The sequence below is a fragment of the Fukomys damarensis genome, unplaced genomic scaffold, assembly GCF_012274545.1.
Source record: "Fukomys damarensis isolate Sample0158 unplaced genomic scaffold, DMR_v1.0_HiC HiC_scaffold_20, whole genome shotgun sequence".
Classification (NCBI taxonomy): Eukaryota; Metazoa; Chordata; class Mammalia; order Rodentia; family Bathyergidae; genus Fukomys; species Fukomys damarensis.
The window spans coordinates 27,187,214-27,210,791 of NW_022900932.1; the positions used below are offsets into that span (position 1 = coordinate 27,187,214).

The window sequence follows — 23,578 nt, forward strand, 5'->3', positions numbered from 1 at the left end:
AAGTCCAAATAAATCAAGAAAGAGCCTTGGGCTTTATTGTTGTCCCCTCAACATCTCAGAGAGTTTTCTTAGCGAAGTGCTAGAGCTTTGGCAGAATATTAGGAATTTCAACAAGGAATACATAGTACATGTTTTCTTCTGCTAGCCTGACAGCCTTGATCTGAACTACTAAGTATTTATCAGAGGCAGTGAAGTGTCAGTACATAGCATCAAGCACAGCACTTCTATCTGGAAGCCAATTCTGATCTAAGTCCAAGTTCCTAGTGGGATGAATAGGCCCTCCAACAAGACCTAAATCAGAGATGACCATGAGAGCCTCCATTTCTAATAATATTCTGGCAGAGTAGAAAGAATACACAGATGAGAATGTCCTCGCTTTTACCAAAAAAATCAGGTACATAAAACTGTTACCAAAGAAACAGGTCACAGTTCCTGCCCATCAAGCATTTGTAAGTTGGCTCACAGATATAACGAGTTCTCCAGAAACTTTCTCCCCCACTCCCAGTACACTCTACTTAGCTCTTCACGCACGCAGTAGCTGAACCCTGCTATACTTCATTGTGAGCTCCTGAGGACAAGGACTGGGATTTGTCCCACAGCAAAAACAATGTGTTAACTTTATTAAGCACTCAGTATGTAAAATAGTGATTCTACTTCAAAATAAAAGATTGAGCTAAACGTTGAATTTGTCCAAATCTCTCTAGGTCAGCAGTGTCCAATATAAATATAAAATGAACAATGTGTATAATTTAACTTGTCTCATAGCCACCATTAAAAAATTTAAAGGAAAAGGTCAAATTAATTATAATATATTTTACTTAATCTAATATATCAAAAATATTATTCAACATGTGATCAATGTAAAAACTATTAGATACATATTCTTCATGATGCTACATTTTTGAAACCTGGGGTGTATTTTGCACTAACAATATATCCACTTTGCATGCTAAATATTCAATAATTAAAAAGATATATAAGCCCACTGAAACAATAGTTATGTTTATCCAAAAATTTATACTGTTTCTCTTTTTAATTTTAAATTGAAATGAATTAAAATTAAATAAAACTTATAATTCAGACTCTCAGTTACAGTAACGATATTTCCAGTGCTCCCCAGCTATTTGTGGAAAGTGGCTTCTACATTGGACAGCAGAGTGCTAATGTTAACCGGTGACAAAAGAAAGCTGCAAAATAATACAGTAAGATTGTGCTTTCTTAGCAAAACAATTTACACACACACACACACACACACTCAAACTGGAGGAATAACTGTCAATTGCTAGCAGTGCGCTACTTCTGGGAGCAGCAGTGGAACCAGAGAGCAGGAGAAGAAAGATTTTTCACTCCTGTATGGCTTACACTTTTACATGAACTGCATTAAAAAGTAAAATTAAGGGAAAAAGCAAGTTGAAGTATATAGCCTTTTTTTTAAATAGGAACAAATGTAGTTATACTATGGGAGGACAGAGATAATTTAGATTTTTACATAAAAGCCACCAAGGAGGTGACAGAATTAGAAATCACATGATATAAGGAATGTGGGATTGGGGCTTATTTTTTTTTAATTTTTTAATTTTTATTTTTCAGGACCTTCCACTTGTGAGGCGGGGGCAAAAACCACTGAGCTAAATCCCCAGCCTGGGGCTTATTAGTATTTTCCCTGAAGAAGGGAAAATTGGGCACAGAGACAGAATGATATAAAGGCCTCACAACTGTTTTCAAATATTTAAAATGTGATCAAGAACAAGAAAAAATAATTTCTTCTATGTTGTTATAGGAAAAGAACTAGGAAAAATATTATATAGGGAATACAATGATTTATACTGTAAATCACATGTTCAAATTTTATTTATCAAAATAAGAGCTTCTAACAAAATAATGGATCAGAGATAAAATAGGGCAGTCACATTAATGAATTGCCAATCACTGAAAATAGTTTTTTGAAAGTCAACTAATTGAGATTTCTGCGGAGGACATTTAAGGCGAAGTGGATACAGGAAAAATGTCATAATTAAAATCTTGGGATGAGATAATCCATAGTTCATATCAAACCTGAGACTCATGATTGTATGATATTCATATTACCCTAAATGCACATGTGAGTTAATGTTAACATCTAATTCCCTTCTCATTTCAAGAATCAGTAGAATTATATATCTCCATCTCCTTGAAGTAAGACATGGCCATGAAATTAATCACCTAATTGATTACTGAAATGTGTGTGGAACGGACATATGTTACTGAAAGTTATTAATGAGGATAAACGTTTAATTGCTAGTACTCAATCCTTCACTTCTCATTCCTTTACTTTGGGAGCCTAGGAGCACATATTGGCATGGAAAATCCAATGCAGAGCCACCACGGTGGGGAAGTCTCTTCTGGAGACTCCTGCGCACTACAGTGAACTGTGCCTAACCAAAAACACGCCTTTGTTGTGCTCAGGCATTAAGATTCTGGAGATATTTGTTATGCAGGAACACACAGGTTATTGTAATGTACACACGCTGTTGCTCATAACCTCCGAGAGAAAACAACATGCAAAACACACACCAGTGTAGCTTGGTTTCTTCCGGAACAATTTAGCACCTCAAGGACAAGAGATTTCCAGTATGGACTATCCCACAAACACACAAGGATATACACACTCACTCATACAGAGCCAAAAAACCATGAGACCAGCCAGATCACAGCCATAGAACAATCAGAGGCCAGCAGTTATACACGTTTTACAAGTGACCATTCAAAGTACATTTTGAATTCCTGGAATTCCAAAATTTCTAACCAGCTAGGATCAGCTGTTAATTATCATCTAAAAGTGATCAGAGGAAGTAAAAGAGCAGACGATTTTCAGGACAATACATACTTAGGTAAATTTTAGCATAGAACATTTAAACTCACATTAAAAGCACTTCAAAAATGATCTTCAAGGTTTTCTGGATCCTTAGAGAATGAAGATCAGTCTTATTTAACCCTGAATTAATTACAATGCTTTATAGATAACTTGAATGTTTGTGAATTAAATCGATGAGATCATATATTGCTGCTATCTTTATCTTGGTATCCTTTTTATGTTGTGACTCTCCAGCTTACTTTATCATGGGAAGAAAACAGAATTTAGAAGATTTGCTTTCCAAAAGAAAGACAAAAGAAAGCTAGTATTGTGAATAAGTGCCCCTACTGTGTGCTTGGTGCCTTCCTACACCTGATCTGATCTAATCTTCCATGGTTTTATGGCACAAATATTGTTAACCCTGGACTATAGATAAGCAATCAAAGCAGAATTAAACCTTTAAGATCATCAGCTTACACAATAGAGATTTCAATTCAGGTCTGTCCTATGTTAAAGTCCATGGTCTTTCTACAATATAATGACTATGTACTAAGACTTGGTTCATTTTCACAAAGATGCTACCCTAAAATGCTGGCTTTCATGTTTGCTTATTTTTCTAAATCTCTGATTGAAAACAATACAAAACTATGGGAACTAAGTGAATATTCTCAGTTAAAAAGAAAAGAGAGAGAGAGAGAGAGAGAGAGAGAGAGAGAGAAGAAACCTACACTGGGACTGCACATGTAAAAAGGCTATATTTATACACATAGCTATCACGTGATGGTAATTAGTCAGGTAACTATAGGTTTTTCTCTGCTAGAAAAGTATATGTTTCATCATGCTTTGAACTCTGCCTTATTATCAGAACTGCTATGAAAACAATGTTTTATTTCTTATTGAGAGAATAGGCCAGGCATGAAGCTTTGTTTTTGCAGGGACTAATAGAATACTTTCTTTGTGAACCAAAAGAGTAGAATGGGTAGTTGGGAGGTGGAGAATATCTTCTTCCATGATTAGCAAGTAACCATTTTAAGGGAGGAGAGGATTACAACAGTGCAATTGCCTAGAAAAAGAAGCATTAGATGTCGCGCTAAAACCATCTCCTTAATAACCTGTCACCTAAAAAAAGACAGATTGCAAACAAGCCGATAATAAAAAAGATAAGGCAGAGCAAGTCCAGTGTGGATTTGCTTATTTCTCTGCACATTTTTGTCTCTGCTATCATCCTGAAACATGAAAAGAAGATTCCCTTGAGGAAGAGAGCAGAGTGCCGGTTTTAATATGTAAAATGTATACATACACATGCACACTCACACACACACACACACACACACACACACACACATCTAGAGCACTACCCCAACCCTCAGACTGGCAGACTAGCTTCCATTATGCTCAAAATCTCTCTCAAAATTTTTCAGAATGAGTGAAAGTCAGCTACTTGACTGTGAATTAGGCCAAGCATAGTTAGAGCCAAATCCTCAGATTATGCAATTTCTCCTACCAGGTACCATTGAGACAACCCCTCCACTAGAGGGTGTCCTAGGAAGTGCTATGGAAGAAGCCAAATCAACCTTTGAATGCCCTCCGGTGTCTCAGGTAGACTAATAGAGAATGAGAGAATTCAGAGGAGGGTGATCAAAAAAGTCATGTGTTTACTTAGCCTACTAGGTATAGCTTTGAAGTTAAGGAGCCCAGCACTATAGAGCTAAGCTTGTTCCTGGGAAGATAAGACAAAACACATGAAAAACAGATCGGCATTATATTGGTAGTTATAGAGTAAGGTGCTCAGTAAGGTGGTAGAAACACTAAACATGATAAGTGCTCAATAAATCAAGGTAATTCTTATAAGCTGGATGGCTAAGAAGAGTCTCAGTAGTTTAAAATGAATCTCAAAGGAAAGGGAGTAGTACCACAGTTCAGAGTCCTGGAGGGGGCATTTCAAGAGCAGAAGGCATGAGCTCCTCAAAGCTTATTGGAGACTTTGGAAGTCAAAGAAATGGTATGTGTGGTAGAAAGAAAGCAGAAAGAAAGGCAAAAGTAGGAGGTTTACAAAAGAGACAGGAGATAAGGGAGAAGGACACTCTGTATTAACATTTTGTGAACAATTTGAGCTAGCAATCCTTCGCCCTCAAACAATATATAAAGAAATAATAATGGATATGTGCATAGCTATAAGAATTTTAAGGTGTGCCGGAATTAGAAGCAATTGAAAGATTCAACAATAATTAAAGTATGAAATATCTCAATAGTGAAAAAATATTCTGCAGCCAAAAAACTGTTTTACAACATGGAGGAATAGTCACAATGTCTATACAAGATTAGGTATGGGGGTTCCCTAAACAGTAGATTTACGGGCCAGGGATGTAGCTCAGTGATACTGCACCTGCCTGGCAAGCACAAGGCCCTGAGTTCAATCCCAGGTACCAGAAAAAGTAGATTTTTATTTTATTTATTTTTTATGGGGAAAATGTTTATGCCCATGAATTCTTGCCTATATATACACTCATGAACCTTTGCACATGTGTACATGCCAACACCATTTACTTTCTGAGTCAGAGGAAAATTATCAACTTAATTTTTTTTTTTTTTTGCTTTTGGTTTATCTATATTGCCTACATTTTCCCAAATGAACATGGACATTATTGCTAGGAATAAAACTAACAACAATGAAAGTTACTAATAAAAAATTGAAAAGAAAATTGGAGGCTGGGACTGATTACACAGTTCACTTCATGCTTGTTTACAATATTTGTGTTTTATTTAGTAGGCATAAAGTTTTTTAAAAAGGGACATGCTAAGAACCGAAAACCAATATTAAGAGTAGATCAGAAGTGTTAAAAATAGTAGAAATGATAAAATTTTTAAAAATTTTAGTGAAGAGGTCCAAAGGCAGAGTTCCTAAGCAAAGCACACCTCTGGGATTTTAAGGAAGAAAGAGGCAAAGCTACTTCATCCCAGTAAACTAAATGGAAATACACAGAGCTAGGCAACTAGGAAAATCCCAAATCACCTGCACTATTTGCTCAGCCCCTACTGTGCATGAAGCACTTTGTAAAATCTTTGAAAACCCACTATTATTCCAGTCTGACCTAAATAAATATGTTTATTAAAATATGGGCTGAAAATCCAAACCTCAGCTTTCCTCTGCATTGACCTGTACAAACTACAGACTTAAACACATGATGTTGGAGGAGAGAAGGGCAGTGAATCTTGACATTTAGGGAAATTAATGTTTTGCAATAAAACCTCACATTTAAAGCACTCTGAAAGATAAATGAGCTGTTCAGGAGAATCAGTGTCAATACTAAAGAGTATTAAGACTAAATGCCCAAATCAAATATCTGCTCACAAAACCCTGTAGAAAAGCCACATCAACTCACATGGGAGGCATTGGTGCTTTGTGTTGAAAGTGACGCTGTTGTGACAACAGCCCCAGTATTCATTAGCAAGAGTGACTAAAAAGAGGTAGAAGGTGCACAAAAACATTGTTGAATTACAGTGAAATAAGAAAAGCATCATGCACTCCTACCGAAAGGGGAACTGTTGAATGGAATCTCATTTTACATACAGATCTTCATCTTGTTGTTGGAGTAGTTTGAACAAGTTGGACACCAAGATGGTCTTTACCAATGGGTCTTTATTGAGACAAAGACCAGTTTGGGTAAGATACACTTTAAGTGGTGTGTACGAGTACAGCGACTGGAGAAATACAAAGGCACAGCACTGCTGATAGCAAGGCACGACAGCTGCTATATGAATTAACTATGATGCTCACTAGATAATTGACTGTTCTTAATAATACTGTGTAAAAAAACCCAAACGAAAAGTAGGTACTAAACTTCAGGGGGATGTAGTGAAATAAGATTTTTTTCCTCTGAGGTACAGAAATGGCAAGGCCATACAGCTCTAAAGCAAGTCTCTTCAGGGTGTGCCAAGTCAGCTTCTTAAAGATCTGGCCATGTACCATGAATGTACCATGACCTCTATTCCCGCTGGAAGCCATTCCTACTTTGGCTCTAGGATTCTTAGCAATATTGAGCTTAACGATACAAATGAACTGATGGTAAGACAACAACAAAAACTTCAAAGTCTATCCTAAGACAAGTAGCAAAGATGGTGCAGGATTTTGAAACCACATCCTAGGGAAGAATTGAAAACACTGAGATTATTTAGTCAAATAAAGAGAGAACCGAAGACTATTCCAAGGAAAACAGGGAGGAAATATCTACTGGACCAAGGTCCCTGAAGATCCTTCCCAGACTGACAGCTCTATGAAGAGCATAAATTTAGTTCACAGATTGTATTTTAGAGATTTATACTAGTTACCTGGAACCAAAACATAGCACTGAAAATTTCAATTTCACTTTAACGCCCTTCTTTTGCCCTGACATCTCAAAATCTAAAGAAAATAATAAATTCCTAAATTCTACAAACTTCTTTTCAGTTGATTGTCTATAGTCAGCCTATCATTAAAAGAATTGCAACTCTAAGATGCATTCATCATTGTAGGAAATATTGTAAGGTCTTCAGGTCAAGATAAATTTCAAAAAAAAAAAGGCCTTAACTTAGAATGTACCTTAGTAAGTGACAGCACTGTATCTGGGAAGCAGTGTTGATGATCAGCTACTTGTTGCTCAGACAGGGTTAGATCTTGCAGAGTTCCCTTCCACAAGAAACAACCAAGGTGGCTAGTTAAGTATGGACAACATACGTGAATAATTCCATATTTGGCATACTCTTTCCTGGTTCGTTCTACCATTATAACAGAACAGTATTCAACTATTTCACTAGATGGTCAAACTGAATTCTAACTTTCAAATGAAAGGTAATCTTATTCCTTGTAGATATAAATTTTTGGATTGCTAGAGTCTTAGAAAATGTCTTGATATTAAGCAGTGCTAAAACATTAAATGTTTTGGACACAGACTCCTGAAAATGTGAGTTTATTCCTCTTAAAGGGTTGTCACTTTACAATAGCATGACTCAACCTATTGAAGAAAGAGCCATGTTGGCACTTAAACAGCGTGCTGCTCCATTGTTGATTATGCTGTGATTAGATTCTTAAAAAAAAAAAAAACATGATAAATGCAACAACATTGTCTGAGAACTTTGTAAAAAAAAATCCTTTGGCAAGAATCTTTACAAATTTTTGTTAAGTCCCACAGATAATTGATTTCTATTTTGAATTTGAGGATATTATGAAGGCAATTTTGTTTTTAATGAGGAGTCTGTTCTGTAGATTTCTCAAAATGTTTATGATGAGAATAATGTAATAATATATTATCTAATTTTCACTACTAAAGAATATGGTTTAAGTGGTCCAACAATTGAAGATAAAATATAAATCAATAAGTGCGTTCAAATGACTTTTTTTGTACTAAGGATCGAACTTGGGACCTTGCACTTGTAAGGCAGGCAGCAGCACCACTGAGCTAAATGCCCAGCCCTAAAATGACTCTTTAATACAATACAAAATCTCAATCCAGGAAAGAAGGAAGGGAGAAAGGAAGAAAAGAAGGAAGAATTATTTTAATAAGAAGCATGACTTCAGTTCCCATGAATCCACTTGCTATTGTGGGTGAAAAATCCTATAATAAGTTGTCAGCATCTTAACATGCTTCTTATTAGAAATATTTATATTATTTTCTTTAACAAAGAGTAAGAATCCTTTCCGTGACCACATCCTCTGAAGCACATCAAACTCAGAAGTGATCTGAAACAAGTATTTGAACTACAAGATCTCAAGACTTTCTCAGAAATAAATAAATAAGTACACAAATGTTAAAATAGAAAAAAAAAAAGAATTTCTCAGCGAAGACTACAGTCAATTTTTAACAAAGAGCCCTTGAGAAGTCCCACAACTGGCCACTTATTGCTTATTTTGACAGAATTTTCAAAAAGAAAAAAGTTCTATAACATGTAATATGTATAAATATATAAAGTATTAATCATACAATATTCCACATATATATTTATAAAGATATATAAATGTACAAATATTATAATATATTATATATAAAAATAACTATATAGACTCAAAGAACCAAGCACTTGGAGGACTTTAAAAGTAGTCCTCTATTTAGGGAGATAATATTGAGAGTAAACTGTGCTCTAAATCACCAGAGCATGTGTGTTCAGGGACATTCAAAATGAGCAAATAAGCCAAGGTTGTACTACACAGCTCCGGATCATACAGAACTTCCTTCTGATAATAATAATATAAGGAAATATCTACTTAGACTTTAATATTAGAAATGTTCCCATAGATATGAATTAATTTGTTCTCGAAACTGTAATGTGATAAAAGCAAGGTAAACATTGTCCACTTCACACACAGAAACCCGAAATATAAACCTCCAGTGACTTTCAACCATTTTTCTCCTGGGAGTCACTGAGAGATGGCTGAGTTAAGATTCTAATGATATCCTGTCCACTGCCTTTCCAACACCAGTAGAGTGCTGTCTACTCCCGAAAGTACAGGGAAAGTCCTAGCAACAGAAGGGAGAAAGGAAGCCGCTCTTTCTCAGTTTGATGGGAGTCTAAGAACAGAGACAGGGCCGAGGAAACCAGCATCATTAAATTCAGGCAAGCCTCCACGCACACACACACACACACACACACACATACATGCTCTGTGTGTCTTTTCTCAATTTCAGCTCATACTCTTCTATTTTTTACGTCTCCTTCTAAAGGCACATTTGGAGATGAAACCATTCATAAATGCCCATCCAGAGACAGTTTGTGGCAGCATAATTGACAATGAGTCTGCTGCAAAAAAATGAAAATGCTGTTTTAATAACCTTGGTCTAAAATACATTTTGTTGTATGCCTCAAAGGGTTTCAATAAAAAGTCAACCTGTACAGACATATTTCCTTGGCTTAAACAACAATCCAAAGCATATAAATGTAGTCCAACTATAATGACATATTTATAGGCCAATAAAGCTTACACTGCAGCTTTCATACTTCGCTTAAAGAAACTCTGTAAGAAGCAGTGTTATATAAAATAATTTGATTTTTTAAAACTATAGCCCAAGGAATAAAAAATGCAAGTTTGCGATGTTTCACTGATAGTATTTATATTCCTTAGTTGCCAAAAATTTTGTAAAACAAAATAACCCTTCATTTGACTACTTCCAACTGCCATACCAAATATGGGTATCAAGTCCACTTTATTATAAAAGCTAAGTACTGTAATTCTAAAGACAAAAATAAATAACTAGAGGCTTGTGTAGTGAATGATTTAATCAACCTGATTCTTCTGGAAAAACAGGTTCTTGTATTTGTTATGCTTATGAATAATACATTCTTTAACCCCTTTATTTTAACATAGTTATTTTTCTTTTCTTTTTTAATAAACTTCAGTATTAAATAGTTTCAAGAAAGTAAAACATGTCACTCAGTGAAGTCCCCATTTGCATTGGTTTCATATTGAACTAACTTTCTTTGAAAAGGACAAAGAGGAGGGCAGAAGATGAATGTACTTTACCACATCTTAGAAGTTTTTTTTTTTTTTTTAAAGATTACTAGTTGTTCCAAAATCCAAATTTATAGTTTTAGTCAGGAGTCACTTAGGGTCTTAAGTAAAGCTGCAAAGATTTTTAAAAACACAAACAGTATATCCTCAAATCTTGCACAAATTTTCTCTTTTAAGGAAGGAAAGGATAAAAATTAGAAGAGTATTTGCATCAGAGCAGTTATTGGAAGCTTCCATTTGGGGCAGAGTTTCTCTTTGTGACTATTACATTGCTGGCAAATACACATTTGTGAGAACATTTTTGTTTTTTTACTATTCAGAGAGAGACAGGAAGTGACACAAACTGGGATTAGAGGGAATTTATTCCATCTAAACACAGAGCAAGAAAAGTTCTTTAATTAGCTTTTATATTTTAAAATCCCTTCTTTAAGAGTCAACCTAATTCTTTTGTTATTATTAATTTTTTTAAACAGGATGAAATAAGTTAGTTTTTTTAAATAACATGTTGGAATTTTACTTTATCCATAGAAAGGTGAGATTTTTCCATTCTTGCTTCCAGCAGCAAGAGAAGAGGAGGGTTTTAAGTAATCTCCCAGTTCATCTTTCTTTGGTAAGAACAATGAAGGGTTGTAAGGAAGGAAAAACCTAATAAGTGTGTGAACATCCGTGAACAATGTGATACTAGAAGTGGTTTTAGTGTGGCCAAGAGAAAAAGAGATAAGGAAACCATTGTAGAAAGAAAAGTACAGACAACAAATATTTTGATGCTACACAGAGAAAGTAAGAGGGTGAAGAGAAAGTTGGTGGGCTAGGAGAATGTACAGGGACACTCCCTCTCTCCTGGTATAAATTCTGACAATGGTGACTTGCAAACTTTAGATCAGGAAGATAATGGAAACTCATTACATTAAGGAAAGTTTTTGTTTCTCTTTCCACATTATTACAACACAGAGTGCATTCCAATTACAACAGCTATTTGTCTCAAATTCCCCACAGTTCATACCAACTGAGTAGAATTACAAGGCCCTAAATTCTATCCTTAAAGGGGTATTTTGCATTAAAAAAAGAAAAGGGACATAGTGTTTCTTGCCCATGAAAGCCTCCCAATCTAGTCTTCTGTTGATTACTTCTTTCCTCAGCACTCATCATAGAGCTGTCTCCCAAGTGAGAAAAAAACAAACAAAAAAAACCCAAAATAAAGCAAAACAAAAAAATCCCAATCACCTACTAAATCTTTTATCTGTTCACATTCCTTGGCCTTGCCTCTCTCCACCAAGGAGAATCTGGGGAAGCTAGACTTAGTAAATTCCCCCACTTAGTCTAAACAGCAACTAAATTTAAAAATTATAAATCTCTAGATTTTCCAGACCAAACCATCTGCAAGTACTTTGAACATTCACTATAAACCCATTTCTTCTAAAATGAATTGCAAAAAAGTAGATAATGAACATTTTTTACAATTCAAGAAGATTAAAATCTCTGTATCTTTGATCAAAATAAGAAACTGGGTTTCTTTTTGTGTTCATTAGTAAACTATCCCTTTGAAACATGAAACAACCCTGCTATAAATACTCTTGTTTATGAGTGTGACATCAAGCTTAACCATCTACACATCCTTTTGTTCCCCCATGGGTTTCCTGTTTAATTTTTTATTAGTAACAATATATTCCATAACTCAAAAAATGCAAGCAAAGAAAGGTTTTAATGTTAAAGAAAACATAAGACAATGACAGTGTAACTTAGATCATGCATTAGGAAGGCAACACAGATATATTATTTAGAAGTTTCACATATCATAAGAGTAGTCATTGTGTGTTCACAAAATTAGGGTATGTGACATTATATGTAAGAAAACTATAATTTTTTTCTAGAGAAGGGAAACCATTAGTCTAATAATTTTATCTAATTGTACACATAAAAATCAGAGTGCCATGTCCAAAATATTAGATGTCTGACATCTAGCAAAAGATGACAGGAAATTGTTGACTGTCAAATTGCAACAAAATATTAATTCTATTCCCAAAACACAGCACAGCTCATCACAAAACAGAAATCCTCAGAAACCTCTCACAGTCAGTTACTGGTGTTATTCAGTTTCTTTCTGCCAATTAAAATAAATCATCTGGGTTTCTTGTAATAGTTAAGTTCTAGGTTAAAACAAAAAAAACAGGAAGTTATCACATTAAAGCATAAAATAGGGCTACGAAAATCAGCATTGTGCTAGAGTGAAAGAAAAAGATGCCTTAATATGTTAAAAATGAAGTTCCTCTTTGTCTAAGGAGGAAATATCTGGTCTAAATAAGAGATCAACAACTTTGGTCTTGAGCAATACCCGTAGAGTAAGACAGTAAAGACCATAGCGGGATACAAACAGAAGGAAAAGAACAAGGAAAGGACACAAAAGTCACTGAAGAAGGAAGTGTTAAAGCAATAGAATTCATTATGGAGCCCCTCCCGCCTGTCATCACTGTGGTAGCTCCTTAGACTCACAATGACTTTATTTTTACATGGGGAAACTGAGGTTAGAGGTTAAATTATTTGCCTAAGGCCACACAGCTAAGTGCTAGTGTTCAGACACTAATCAGAACACTAGAAAGCCTAACTATGAATGATGCCAAGGCCCAAGTTCTTATACTTACAGTGCAAGAGGAGAAAGGAAAGAAAAACCAAGGTAGTTGACCACAGATAGCTGATTTAGGTGACTGCTGAATGTCAAAAGCTCAAGGAAATCTATGCCACAGTTGCCACTAAATGGTTCCCCTACCCTAAGGTTGTTTCTCACTGAGCTTTCTATCCAACATAGAATATGAAATTCTGACATGACATGATGTAACACTAACTCCTTGTAGCAAGTACTTACATTTTTCATTAATCCAATTTTAGGTGCCTTAATTATGCCACACAATGTAACACTCAGTACATAAGTCGATATACACAGAAGTCTCTGAGATCCAACAGGTAATGCTCATCCCTTGTCTACAGGGTTGCTCTTCATCCCTTTAAGGGTAAAAAAATGTGTGTGTGTGTGTGTGTGTGTGTGTGTGTGTGTGTGTGTGTGTTTGTGTGTAATTATATGATAGGTTTCCAGAAAAATCTACAGCAAGAAAAACTTACTATATACGCTCACACATTTGGTTTAGAAGCGTGACTAGTACTTACCAAGGTCAGCCTTTTCCTTGAGAACGTCTTTGAAGTTGAGTCCACTGTTGAGGGTGGACTGTCTGTACTTCAGCAGAGCTTCCTTCTGTCCATTTCTTCCCAAGACTTCCTTTTTCACTGGCCCAGCCTGGAGACCACATCTCCACTTGGAGAAATCAGAATGTACCCACTTGACCAGGTCTTCAAGCTTCACAATCACTTTTTCAGAAACAGCAATGACTTCATCCTACAAGAGATGAGATGGAACAAAAATACATTAGTTACAGGTTTAGTTACAGGTTTAGGTAAAGAGCACAGTCTCAACACCTGTGCCCCCTGAACTGCCATGTGGATGCTTTAACCTTAGCAAGTAGACTGTGGTTTTTGGTATCCAAGAATCTCTGATAACCATTTCACTGGTTTCTCACTGTTGGTTATTTAAAGAATAATTTATAGTATATATTTGTTACGGTTATAAAGTATCCAAAAATAGGGTAGTAATTCTATTGCCATTTTGAATGCTGTGTGCTAAGCTCCCTCTACCGATTTAACTACTGGGTGAAAGCAAATCTTTAGGTGCAATTAATTACCAATGTGAAAAGTGAGGGCTAGATGACTAATGGTTTGCCTGTCTCCATATAAATGTTCTAAGTAAATCTAGGATTCTTGGAACTCTGACTCACCCTAAAATTCCTATGTTTATGGTACATTTTCCCTTGGCTTATACACAAATATTGAATTTAACTTTTGTCCTAAAAATTAAATAAAACTGTGATGTAATCCCAAAAGAAATACTTCATAAATGTTATGGGGTTCCCACTGAAAGAAACTTACACATTCTCATGTTTCTCAAAATCTTTGTAAGTTGAGAAATGAACTGAGTTTTTCTTTTAATACATATGGGGTAGAGGGTGAGAGGGCGAGTGAGGAGAAAATATTTGAAGCTAAGAAAAGTAGTTGAAACTTAAGTTCCTCCTATGGACCATAAATTTGAATTTTAAGCATCTCTAATTGCTTCCAGGAAACAGCCAACTTTCTGCTTCAAAATAATCCAGCAAGATATTTAATAGATATCCACAAATGGAACAAAGGGAGGCCCCCTCACCCAAAAATTCTTTGGAAAAGGATTATGAAGATCATCTCACTGGGTTTTGAGTTAAATTATTTGAAGAATTTGGCATTTCAACTTGAACTGACTTCTTTCATTTATTTTATTTCATATCTCTGAAGAAAGCTTAGCTGTGAAAACCCCTAAGCTTGCAAAGTCTTAGAAATATTTTTGCCAAAACAATAACAGGAAGATGTCTCTAAGCTATTAAACAAAAGGAATTCACAAGTGATTTTGGCTAATTTTGCTGTTAAACATGACTCTTTCCTCCTTCCTCCACCTACACACCCATACATGCACACTCAACCCCCGCACACATACGTCACTCTACACACTACTCCAAAGAAAAAAGGACTTACTAAGATAAGCTTCACATACAAAAAAAGCCCTAGATTTAGTTTTTAAAAATATTTGAAGGTAGGATCTAGGATTTCACTTTTTCTCACTCAGTTCCAACCTGCTTCTGAGAAGGTTTGTTAGGCAGCAGCAAAGTAACAAATACTCCATCAAAAATGAAAGGTAAAATTTTGGTAATGGAATCCTTTCTCTTATCATGATCAAATATGAACTTCCAGTAAAGGGGAGACAAAGTGGAAACTGTTTTGTCCTCTCCTCAAAGAATTTTCAATACTTGATAAACAATGGGGCTTATTACAAAGTACCATTTCAACAGATGATTTCACCCCGACTCACCACACCACCCTCTTGAAATAGATCTGTAGTAGTCATGCATTTTATAGCTATTACATGGTGATTATTAAATGTCAGAATAAAAATTCAGCAATTCAGGGTATTGTTTCCAGGCACATGGGAACAGCTTCTGGACAAGGCATGCCAGAAATGGAGTTTAGAATGTACTGGAAAATAATTAAGCAACCTGGTATATCAGTCTCAATTTTAGTGAAGATGGAATTTGGCAACATTTTGACCAAATAAGGTTTCCTAGAATAGACAAGTTTGGAGATGAGTGTTATTTTCAAATAGCTCTATGATCAAATGATTATCATTTGAATTACCAGTTGCTTCAGATCTTTTCCAAGAAATGGCATGACTAGTTCTGGCTGGCTTACAACACTGGCCGAACAAATAGTTTATTAACCAAGAGAAAATGCAGTCCTTATGATGTCACCAATGAATAAACTTATCTTTCATGATTTAGTCTATAGATTTTGTTCTCTCTCTTCCTCTCCCTCCCTCCCTCCCTCTCTCTCTCTCTCTCTCTCTCTCTGTCTCATAGAAATTCCCACAAACATGTAAACTCTGAGCCCTGAGCCCTGAGCCCAAGCGTACATTAATTGTGAAACCACCAGCATGTTTTACTGTGGCTTCACAGAGAAACTGGCCCTGCAACAATGTCAAATGCCAGGATTTAAGAGGAAATCTGATAAGCAGAGGAGGGGAAAAGAACAAACCGACCCAAATGAACAGAGCAGCCAACATATATATAGAAAACGTCTCAGGAAATATTACTTTGTGAGCACAATGGCATAAATCACATGTTCATATTTACTATTCTGAGTGAGTTACTGACTACAGTTCCAAGTATGTACCATTCTTGGGCAAGCATCTATGTCTATGAAAAGAATTTCAATAAACTCATCTCATGATTATATTAGCTCTCTGCAAACTGAGAATTAGCACTGGATAAATATTGCTGATTCACTCTAATAGAACACAAAGGGAACACCAAGAAATATACTTTGTTATTCTATCAAAGTACCTTGACTTTTCAATTAACCCAGCTCTGGATCAATATTTATGTAGGCCATGTTAAGACACTTTCTAAGTCCTTATCTCCTATTATCACTGTTTTAAATTATTTCTGTAATTTAGATTTTTGTTCTTACGATTTTACAAAAAGAGCTAATTTAATCATGGATCCTCGAAGTCAGAGGCTATAATTCAGTCAGAAAGTCACAAACTGTCTGGTCCATGCATGTGGCTAGCCCTTTCAAATGTTCTGAAAATTTGAAATTTTGCACAAAGCACCCAGACTTCAATTTTTTCTTATAAAATAAAGAACAAAAATAACCACCCAAAAGAAGAAAAAACAACAACAACAAAACAAAACAAAACTTGTAACAGAAACCACTTGAAACCCAGCACAAGATGCCTTTAGACAAGACGTAAAATCCCCTCCAGTCCCTACAGCACAGTATTCAGCCCACTTTTACCTGACCTGCCTGGTCTCTGTGTAGGGATTGGACATTCACATTTAGGCACGCCAATTCCTTCGGCCTCCCTCATGTTATCAGTGAGGGCGGTAAGGTTCAGGGATGCATCCAAATACCAAGTTATGGCAGGACTTGGATTCAAGACCTGTACTGTCTACCAGTACAAGAGCCAGAGTGCCAGGGTTCACATTCTAACCCTGGAATGTAGTTGCGGTGGAACACTGGGGAAATACTGTATTCTCCTTGGGCTTCCATTTTCTTTTACATATATAAAACAAAACAAAACAAAACAGGTCATAATAACTGTCTACCTCTTATAGTAGTTGTCACGATTTGATGGGTTGACACAAATGAAGTAGTATATCAGTCATTATTTCTCTATGTGGGTGTTTTCCAAAGTGTGGCATGCAGAGATGAATTTAGGCAGTTCATATGTAAACTTTTTATATATATTTTAAGTTACTCACTGTTATTTATTTTTGTGGTTACTGTCTATTTATGGGAAAGTGGTACTGGTTTTCTATTTATAGGAGCTATAGAAAGTTCCTTTTTAAATAGGTTTGTTAAAAAATGGATCAATTTGAATAAAACTATTAAGTAAAACACAGGGGACAGGAGGATGTAGCGGGAAAAAAGGCCAAGGTGCTATAAAACAAAACTAAAATGTAGGCTAGTGTTTTATATTGGTAAGTCTCAACGTATACAGCCCCAGCAGCCTTGGAAATGCCTGAGACGGAGGTCCACAGAGTTAAAACGGTGATCAAAATCACGTGAAGATATTAGTGGCTTTTTTCACTCTTGTTCTCTTTAAAGCTTATAGTGGGGTTTTCCAGAGGCTGTGACATGTGGTATCATAACAGAATAACTGTAGAAGCAGATGAGAGTAAAGTTCTCTATTCAGCTAGACGGTAAAGAGATTTACAAAAACCATAAGACTATTCTACTGTTTTCACTGATTTGGTTTTTGAGAATATAGTTAATCTTCATAAAAATGTGCTACATATTCATGATGGGCTTGTATTGCTATTTTAATTTTATTCTTTAAAATAACTTTCTTAAGATTTTCTATTTTAGAGAACAGCTCCACGGATGGTCATATAGCCACCACCGTCAGTGCAAGCATCACATGCAGACCAGTCCAGCACCCTTGAAAGCTCCATGTACTACTATTTGTCATCGTCCCCCCCACCCCATCCCCAACTTCTGGCAATCTCACTCTTGATGTAGTTTTCTCTTTCTTGAAATGTCATATACATTGAATCATACCTTGTGAGACCTTTTCAGACTGTTTCACTCAGTTTGATGTCTCTGAGATCCACCCATGATGCTGGGTGTATCAGCAGTGTGTTTCTTTTTTATTTCTGAGTGGTATGTCCTCCTATGGGTGGCTCCCAAATATTATTTATCTATTACCCCACTGAGGGACAAAAGGATGACTCAATTTTTGTGATTACAAATACAACTACACACAAAGGTTTTTAGGTAGACACATATTTCAGTTCTGTAGGGTTAACACCTAGAAGAGTGATTGCTAAATCTTCTGGTAAGTGTATTCAAAATGTTTAGAAACTGTTCAACTGCTTTTTCAAGTAGCCATCAATTTGGCATTCCCACAAGCAATATGTGGGAGTTCTAGTTGCTCCTCATCCTTATTAGTGCTTGATATTGTCACTGCTAATTAATTAATTAAAGCCACAATCTAATGTGTACATGATGATTTCTCATAATTTTTAATTTTTTTGTTTCCCTAATGCTGACAATATCAAACACCTTTTAAGGTGCTAATTTACCATCTGCATATCTTTTTGATGAAGTGTGAGTTTAAATATGTTGTGCATTTTAAAAATTGGGTTCTTGCTGACTACTGTTGAGTTGAGAATTCTTTGGGGTCAAGTCTTTTGTCAAGTATATGACTTGAAAACATCTCTTATCTCAATTTGTAGCATTCTTGTTATAATATGTTTCAGAAAACAAAAGTTTCAAATTTTATTTAAGTCCCATAGATCATTTTTTTCTTGGATTGTGCTCTTGTTTTTATATCTATGAACTCTGCCTAATCTCTTCACAAGAAACTTCTATGCATTCACAAAAAATTTCATATATTTACATTTTACATGTAGCTATATGATCCATTTATACCTTTGTATAGGTTATAATAACAATGGCTCCACATTCTTTGTTAATGTGGATGTTATAATCATTTTTAAATGAATTAAATGGTTTAAATAGGTCTCTAGTTTTAATTTCTAGTACCATAAATATCAAAAGATATACTCTACATAATTGGGGTCATTTAGGAAATTCAAGTGTAAAAAAGTTGGAGAACCACTATATTAGGTCATTAACCCAATGCATTTTCTTATACTTCAGTCTCCTTTCCCTCTTCATAGCACTTGACAGCAAGTAACCCTACCTTAGGATTGAAGCACTCCCTCCTGTTAAGAACTAAGAAGGGTTGGTGATTTTACCCCACTTACAAACTTATAAATTTGCATTCCACGGTTTCATAGATGCTTCTGGCAGGGGCCCTGGGTAGAGAAAAAGAATGGATTTTTTTTGCTCATAGCAATTGCAGTAATCAAGTACCAGCATTTGTGCTGGCTCTTTGAAATCCAATTCCTAAATGGAAAAAGGGATAGATGATAGCTGTGTACTCATTGGAGTAAATTGTAGAAGCGTCTTCAGCTTAGGGAACTCAAATACTTAATACCAGATAATAAGCAAATCATCTCTTTGTTCTGGTGCAATGCCCTATGAATATTTGTCTCCCAAGGGTGTTCACGATATGCACATCTTTGAAAAGACAGCGAGGAGTGAAGGCAACTGATGGCTTTGCTTGCACGATGCACAGGTACACAATAGCCTCATGGAGAGAGAAAACCTACTTAATATCTGCTACTTCCACATTAGTTTGTTCAATTTTTCTTCTTCCTCAACTGGGGAAATGTAGGAAATACACATTCTTAGATGCAATCTACATCCAGGACTTCCTTTCTGTACATCTCTGATTGAAGAAATCATTCTCCATGGAGATTACAATGCTCACCTCCAACATCCACAAGTACATTCTAAAGTTTCATCCAGACTCCAGTCCCTTGTTATCAAGTTAGATGTTTCAGAGTCATTTCAACCTCACTGCAACTGGATAACCCATTTGGCCTTTTGGTTTTTTTTTTTTTAAAGGAAACACCTTACTTGGCATAAGAGAAAAGTAATACTTCCAAATATAGCTAACCTTTCTCCAATTTCTATTCTCCTTTTCTTGCATCATCATCGTCATCATCATCATCATCATCGTCATCATCACCATCATCATCATAAACTGCTAATTTGCTGGGCACAAAATAAAGACACCATTACTCGTACTCCTTTACAGCACCCATGTGGCTAGGTTATGACCAGTAGTATATAGTAATAAAATGTGTACTTTCCATTCACCCACTCAGAGGGAATGAGTATGGCTCTCGACTATTCAGTCACTGATTACAGACAGAAGAGCCTGGTCTCTAGACCATTCTAGCCTTGAGCCATCTACTTATAGGTTAAGACAGGAAGGAGATTTTGAATTCCCAACTTACCTAGACAAGTGTAATTATGAGTCTCTGTCACACACACAGTTAAATCTATATCTTTACTAATAAAGTACATCATCTCTCTAGAGAGAGAACATGAATGAAACCTTTACCTCGTGGTGCCTGCCAGTAGAACATTGCTGAGGAGAGGTTTCGTTAGCTACATCCCAAGGACAATGAACACATGGAAACCACAGGGACTGGCAGGAAGCAGAGAGAATTATAACAGAAAACAGTGCATTCACTTCCATCTTCCCCAAATATCTCAAATTTTCAGAATGTCCTTTGTAGTATTTAAAGCATGGAAAATTTTAGGAACTCAAAACAATACCTAGTGTTAGCTAAAGCTAAATAAATTGTGAAAGTAAAGTAACAGTTCAATTGGCTCCATGAGAATGGGAAATTTTCATTAAGATGGAAAATAATACTGAAGAAAACTGCTGAACAAACTTTTCAAAAGAGCAATGCCAGCCACTTTATCACATACCCTGCACAGAACCTCCAGGCCAGGTGTGTGTGTGTGTGTGTGCCTATGATGCACACTAGTGGACTCAGGTAAGGGGGAGAACATGGCATCGTGAGCCTGGTGCAGCTGGCCATGCTCTTGCTTTCAAGTCTCCCTCAGACGTACCACAGTGTGAGGCACTTGCAAATTTACCACTGATCTCCCTGTTTCCAATTAGTGTTCTTGCTAATGAGACACCTATGGGATGGGTGAGAAGTTTTCACTGTACAGGTAAAAATCCAAGAACATCAGGAAAGACAAGATGATAAAGATGAAGCTTTCACTGGTCATGGGTGAGATCAGAAAAATGAGGGTAATTCAGTACAGTTTCATAAAGCGAGACTTGCTAGACCTCGAGGACTACCCTCGCATCAGTCAAGATCTCAGCAGAATTATGTCGTCACCTGAGAAATGATAATGGGAAGGGTGGGTTATGAAGGAACTCATGACAGAGGTGCTGGAAGGAAGCATAAGAGGCATACAGCACAGGAAGCCAGGCTTCAGCAGTCCCTCTGTCACGATTCTTTGTTTAAGTGGCTAATGTGGGAAGGAGGAGTTACCAGGATTAAAACAGACTTTCCATTGATAGTAATGACCCTTAACACCACCAACCTGGGGGTCCTTCTCAGGAAAGGACAGAAAATAAACACCTCCCATACTGTCTTCCCTTGCCAACTCCTGGCAGGGCATCTGAATGGCTGGACCCTGCTGAGAACTGTTAGGCCAGGGGCTCTGTTCACTGATCCTACACATGTTAGCTTCCCACAGCAGACAGTAGAAGTGGGCAGCATTCCTACGAAGGACCTACATACTCTCTCCAGACTTTATCCTTTCTTCTTTCTTCATCTAGTATTATAATATCTTTTTCCTTTCAAAATGAAGATAGTAATAGATGGCAGTCTATTTTTAATATCCTTACTAAGCAAAATAAAAAGCTATCAACTTTAAATTGGTCCCTGTACTGGGAATTAGTGTTCCTATTACCTGTGACATAATGTTAAATCTTTATTAGGCTTCAGTATTTGATGCTGAACTGCATAATTCTGTCTTCTACAATAAACACCTGATCTAAACAGTTTTAATGGCCAGTAACCTCAATTAACTTCTTCTCTTGTACTTACCAAAGAACCAAGGACCATGTTGGGCTTAAAGCAAACAGCACAATTTTAATGGTGCACTACCTCTACTGGATGGTCCATTTTGAGAGGTACTGAGGGTCTACAGAAAAGGCATTGACTTCACATCTGATCCACCCCAGTTCAAATGCAGCATTGCTGTGTTTAATGTTCATGTTAGTCCTGGGACTTGCCAAGGTCTGAATAAAAAATGAGTTATATTCAATAAGAGTCAACCATATAGGGTAGTTAGAACATTGTAGTTGCTATAGTACAATGTATAGTAGTACAATGTTCAACATACACTCGCCATTCAAGAAATGATGGCTATTACGAATATCATTTGGATGGAAAATGAGAGAATCAGGGGTCTGAGTGGTATTCAATCATCTCTTATATATGTTTATTTCTAACTCTCCTCAGTGCTTCATCTAGCAACAATGGCCCTGTTATATTTGCCAGGTTCCTCCAAGGGAAAGTAAGGCCAAAAGAAAATTAAGAATACTTGCACTGGACTAGGGCTGTGGCTCTGTGGTAGAACCCTTGCACTGGCATGCTTGAGGTCCTGGGTGGAATCCCCAGTACTACTAAAAAATAAATACTGGTGTTCTCCTTTTCTTCTGCTTCCAAAGATAAAGTAGCAGGAAACACTGCAGTGCTTTATTTGATCCAGAGAGTAATCTACAAATTTAACAGACATCATCTCATCCAGTCCCCATAAGGACTCTCTGAGGTAGGTGTTCTTAGCCCCTTTTCAGGAATGAGAAATCTGAAGTGAAGCCAGACATCAACTTGGCAACGCAGTCTTCTTTCTGAGAAATGAGTTTAAGCCCTTTCTGCAGTCATATCACTCCCCTCCCATCCTGGGACAAATGAACCTGTGCCCCATTTCCTGCCAATTCCATGGGGTAGGTGGGATTTAAGAAGAAAAAAGATTTTAAAATTTTTATAGTGTTTACCCCTGAAGTAAGATATAGATATTACCAGACATGTGAGGTTAAAAATGTGAAGAATGTTCTGTTGTCTGAGTGATGAAGATCCCCTCTCAAGTATGTGCTAAGATTTAATTTGACTCCTTTAACATGATGGCCTGGATTAGCCACGGAGACTCCTTAGTGTTTTGGGATCCAATTCCCAAGCTACCTCCACGTCTTCCAACTTTTTCCTTCCCCTCACCAGACATTTGGGTGAAGCCCGTGGCTCGAGGAAATTTGGAAATCCATCCTGGCGCAATTAGAGGGAGTGAGCAAACAGTAGACTGCTCTGAGGCATGGTTTGTCAAATGTAATGTGACCATCCTTCATGATACAGCCAACGGCATTCGCGCATCAAGTAAGTAATTCAAAAATCCTAAATATTTTATGCTCCTAAATACATTTTTAATACACACTAATCTACAGCCTGTTAGACTGCAGCCTGCTTCCCTAGCCAGGAAGACCATCTCCAAAGAAAGAACCAGAATTATCCTATCATCAATTTCCAATTCTACTTCTTTCCTCTTAGACTTACTAGGTGCACGCTTTATTTCCTCCCTTAAATTAAAGGCAGTTTACACAACAAGAAATTGCATCTGCCGTCCTAGATGTTTCCTTTCTAAACAGGCAAGCTTTTTTGGTTGGTGTGTTTGTTCTTTTTTTTTTTTTTTTTTTTTTT

At 36.4% G+C, this 23,578-nt stretch overlaps 1 protein-coding gene across 1 annotated transcript in view; it reads right to left on the bottom strand.

The window, feature by feature from the left end:
* The window catches only part of Arid5b (AT-rich interaction domain 5B), a 175,016-nt gene that overhangs the window by 131,413 nt on the left and 20,025 nt on the right, over positions 1-23,578 (bottom strand). Inside the window, exon 3 of the mRNA XM_010645626.3 lies at positions 13,473-13,698. Coding sequence (XP_010643928.1) covers positions 13,473-13,698 — 226 coding nt within the window. The remainder of the gene's footprint in view (positions 1-13,472; positions 13,699-23,578) is intronic.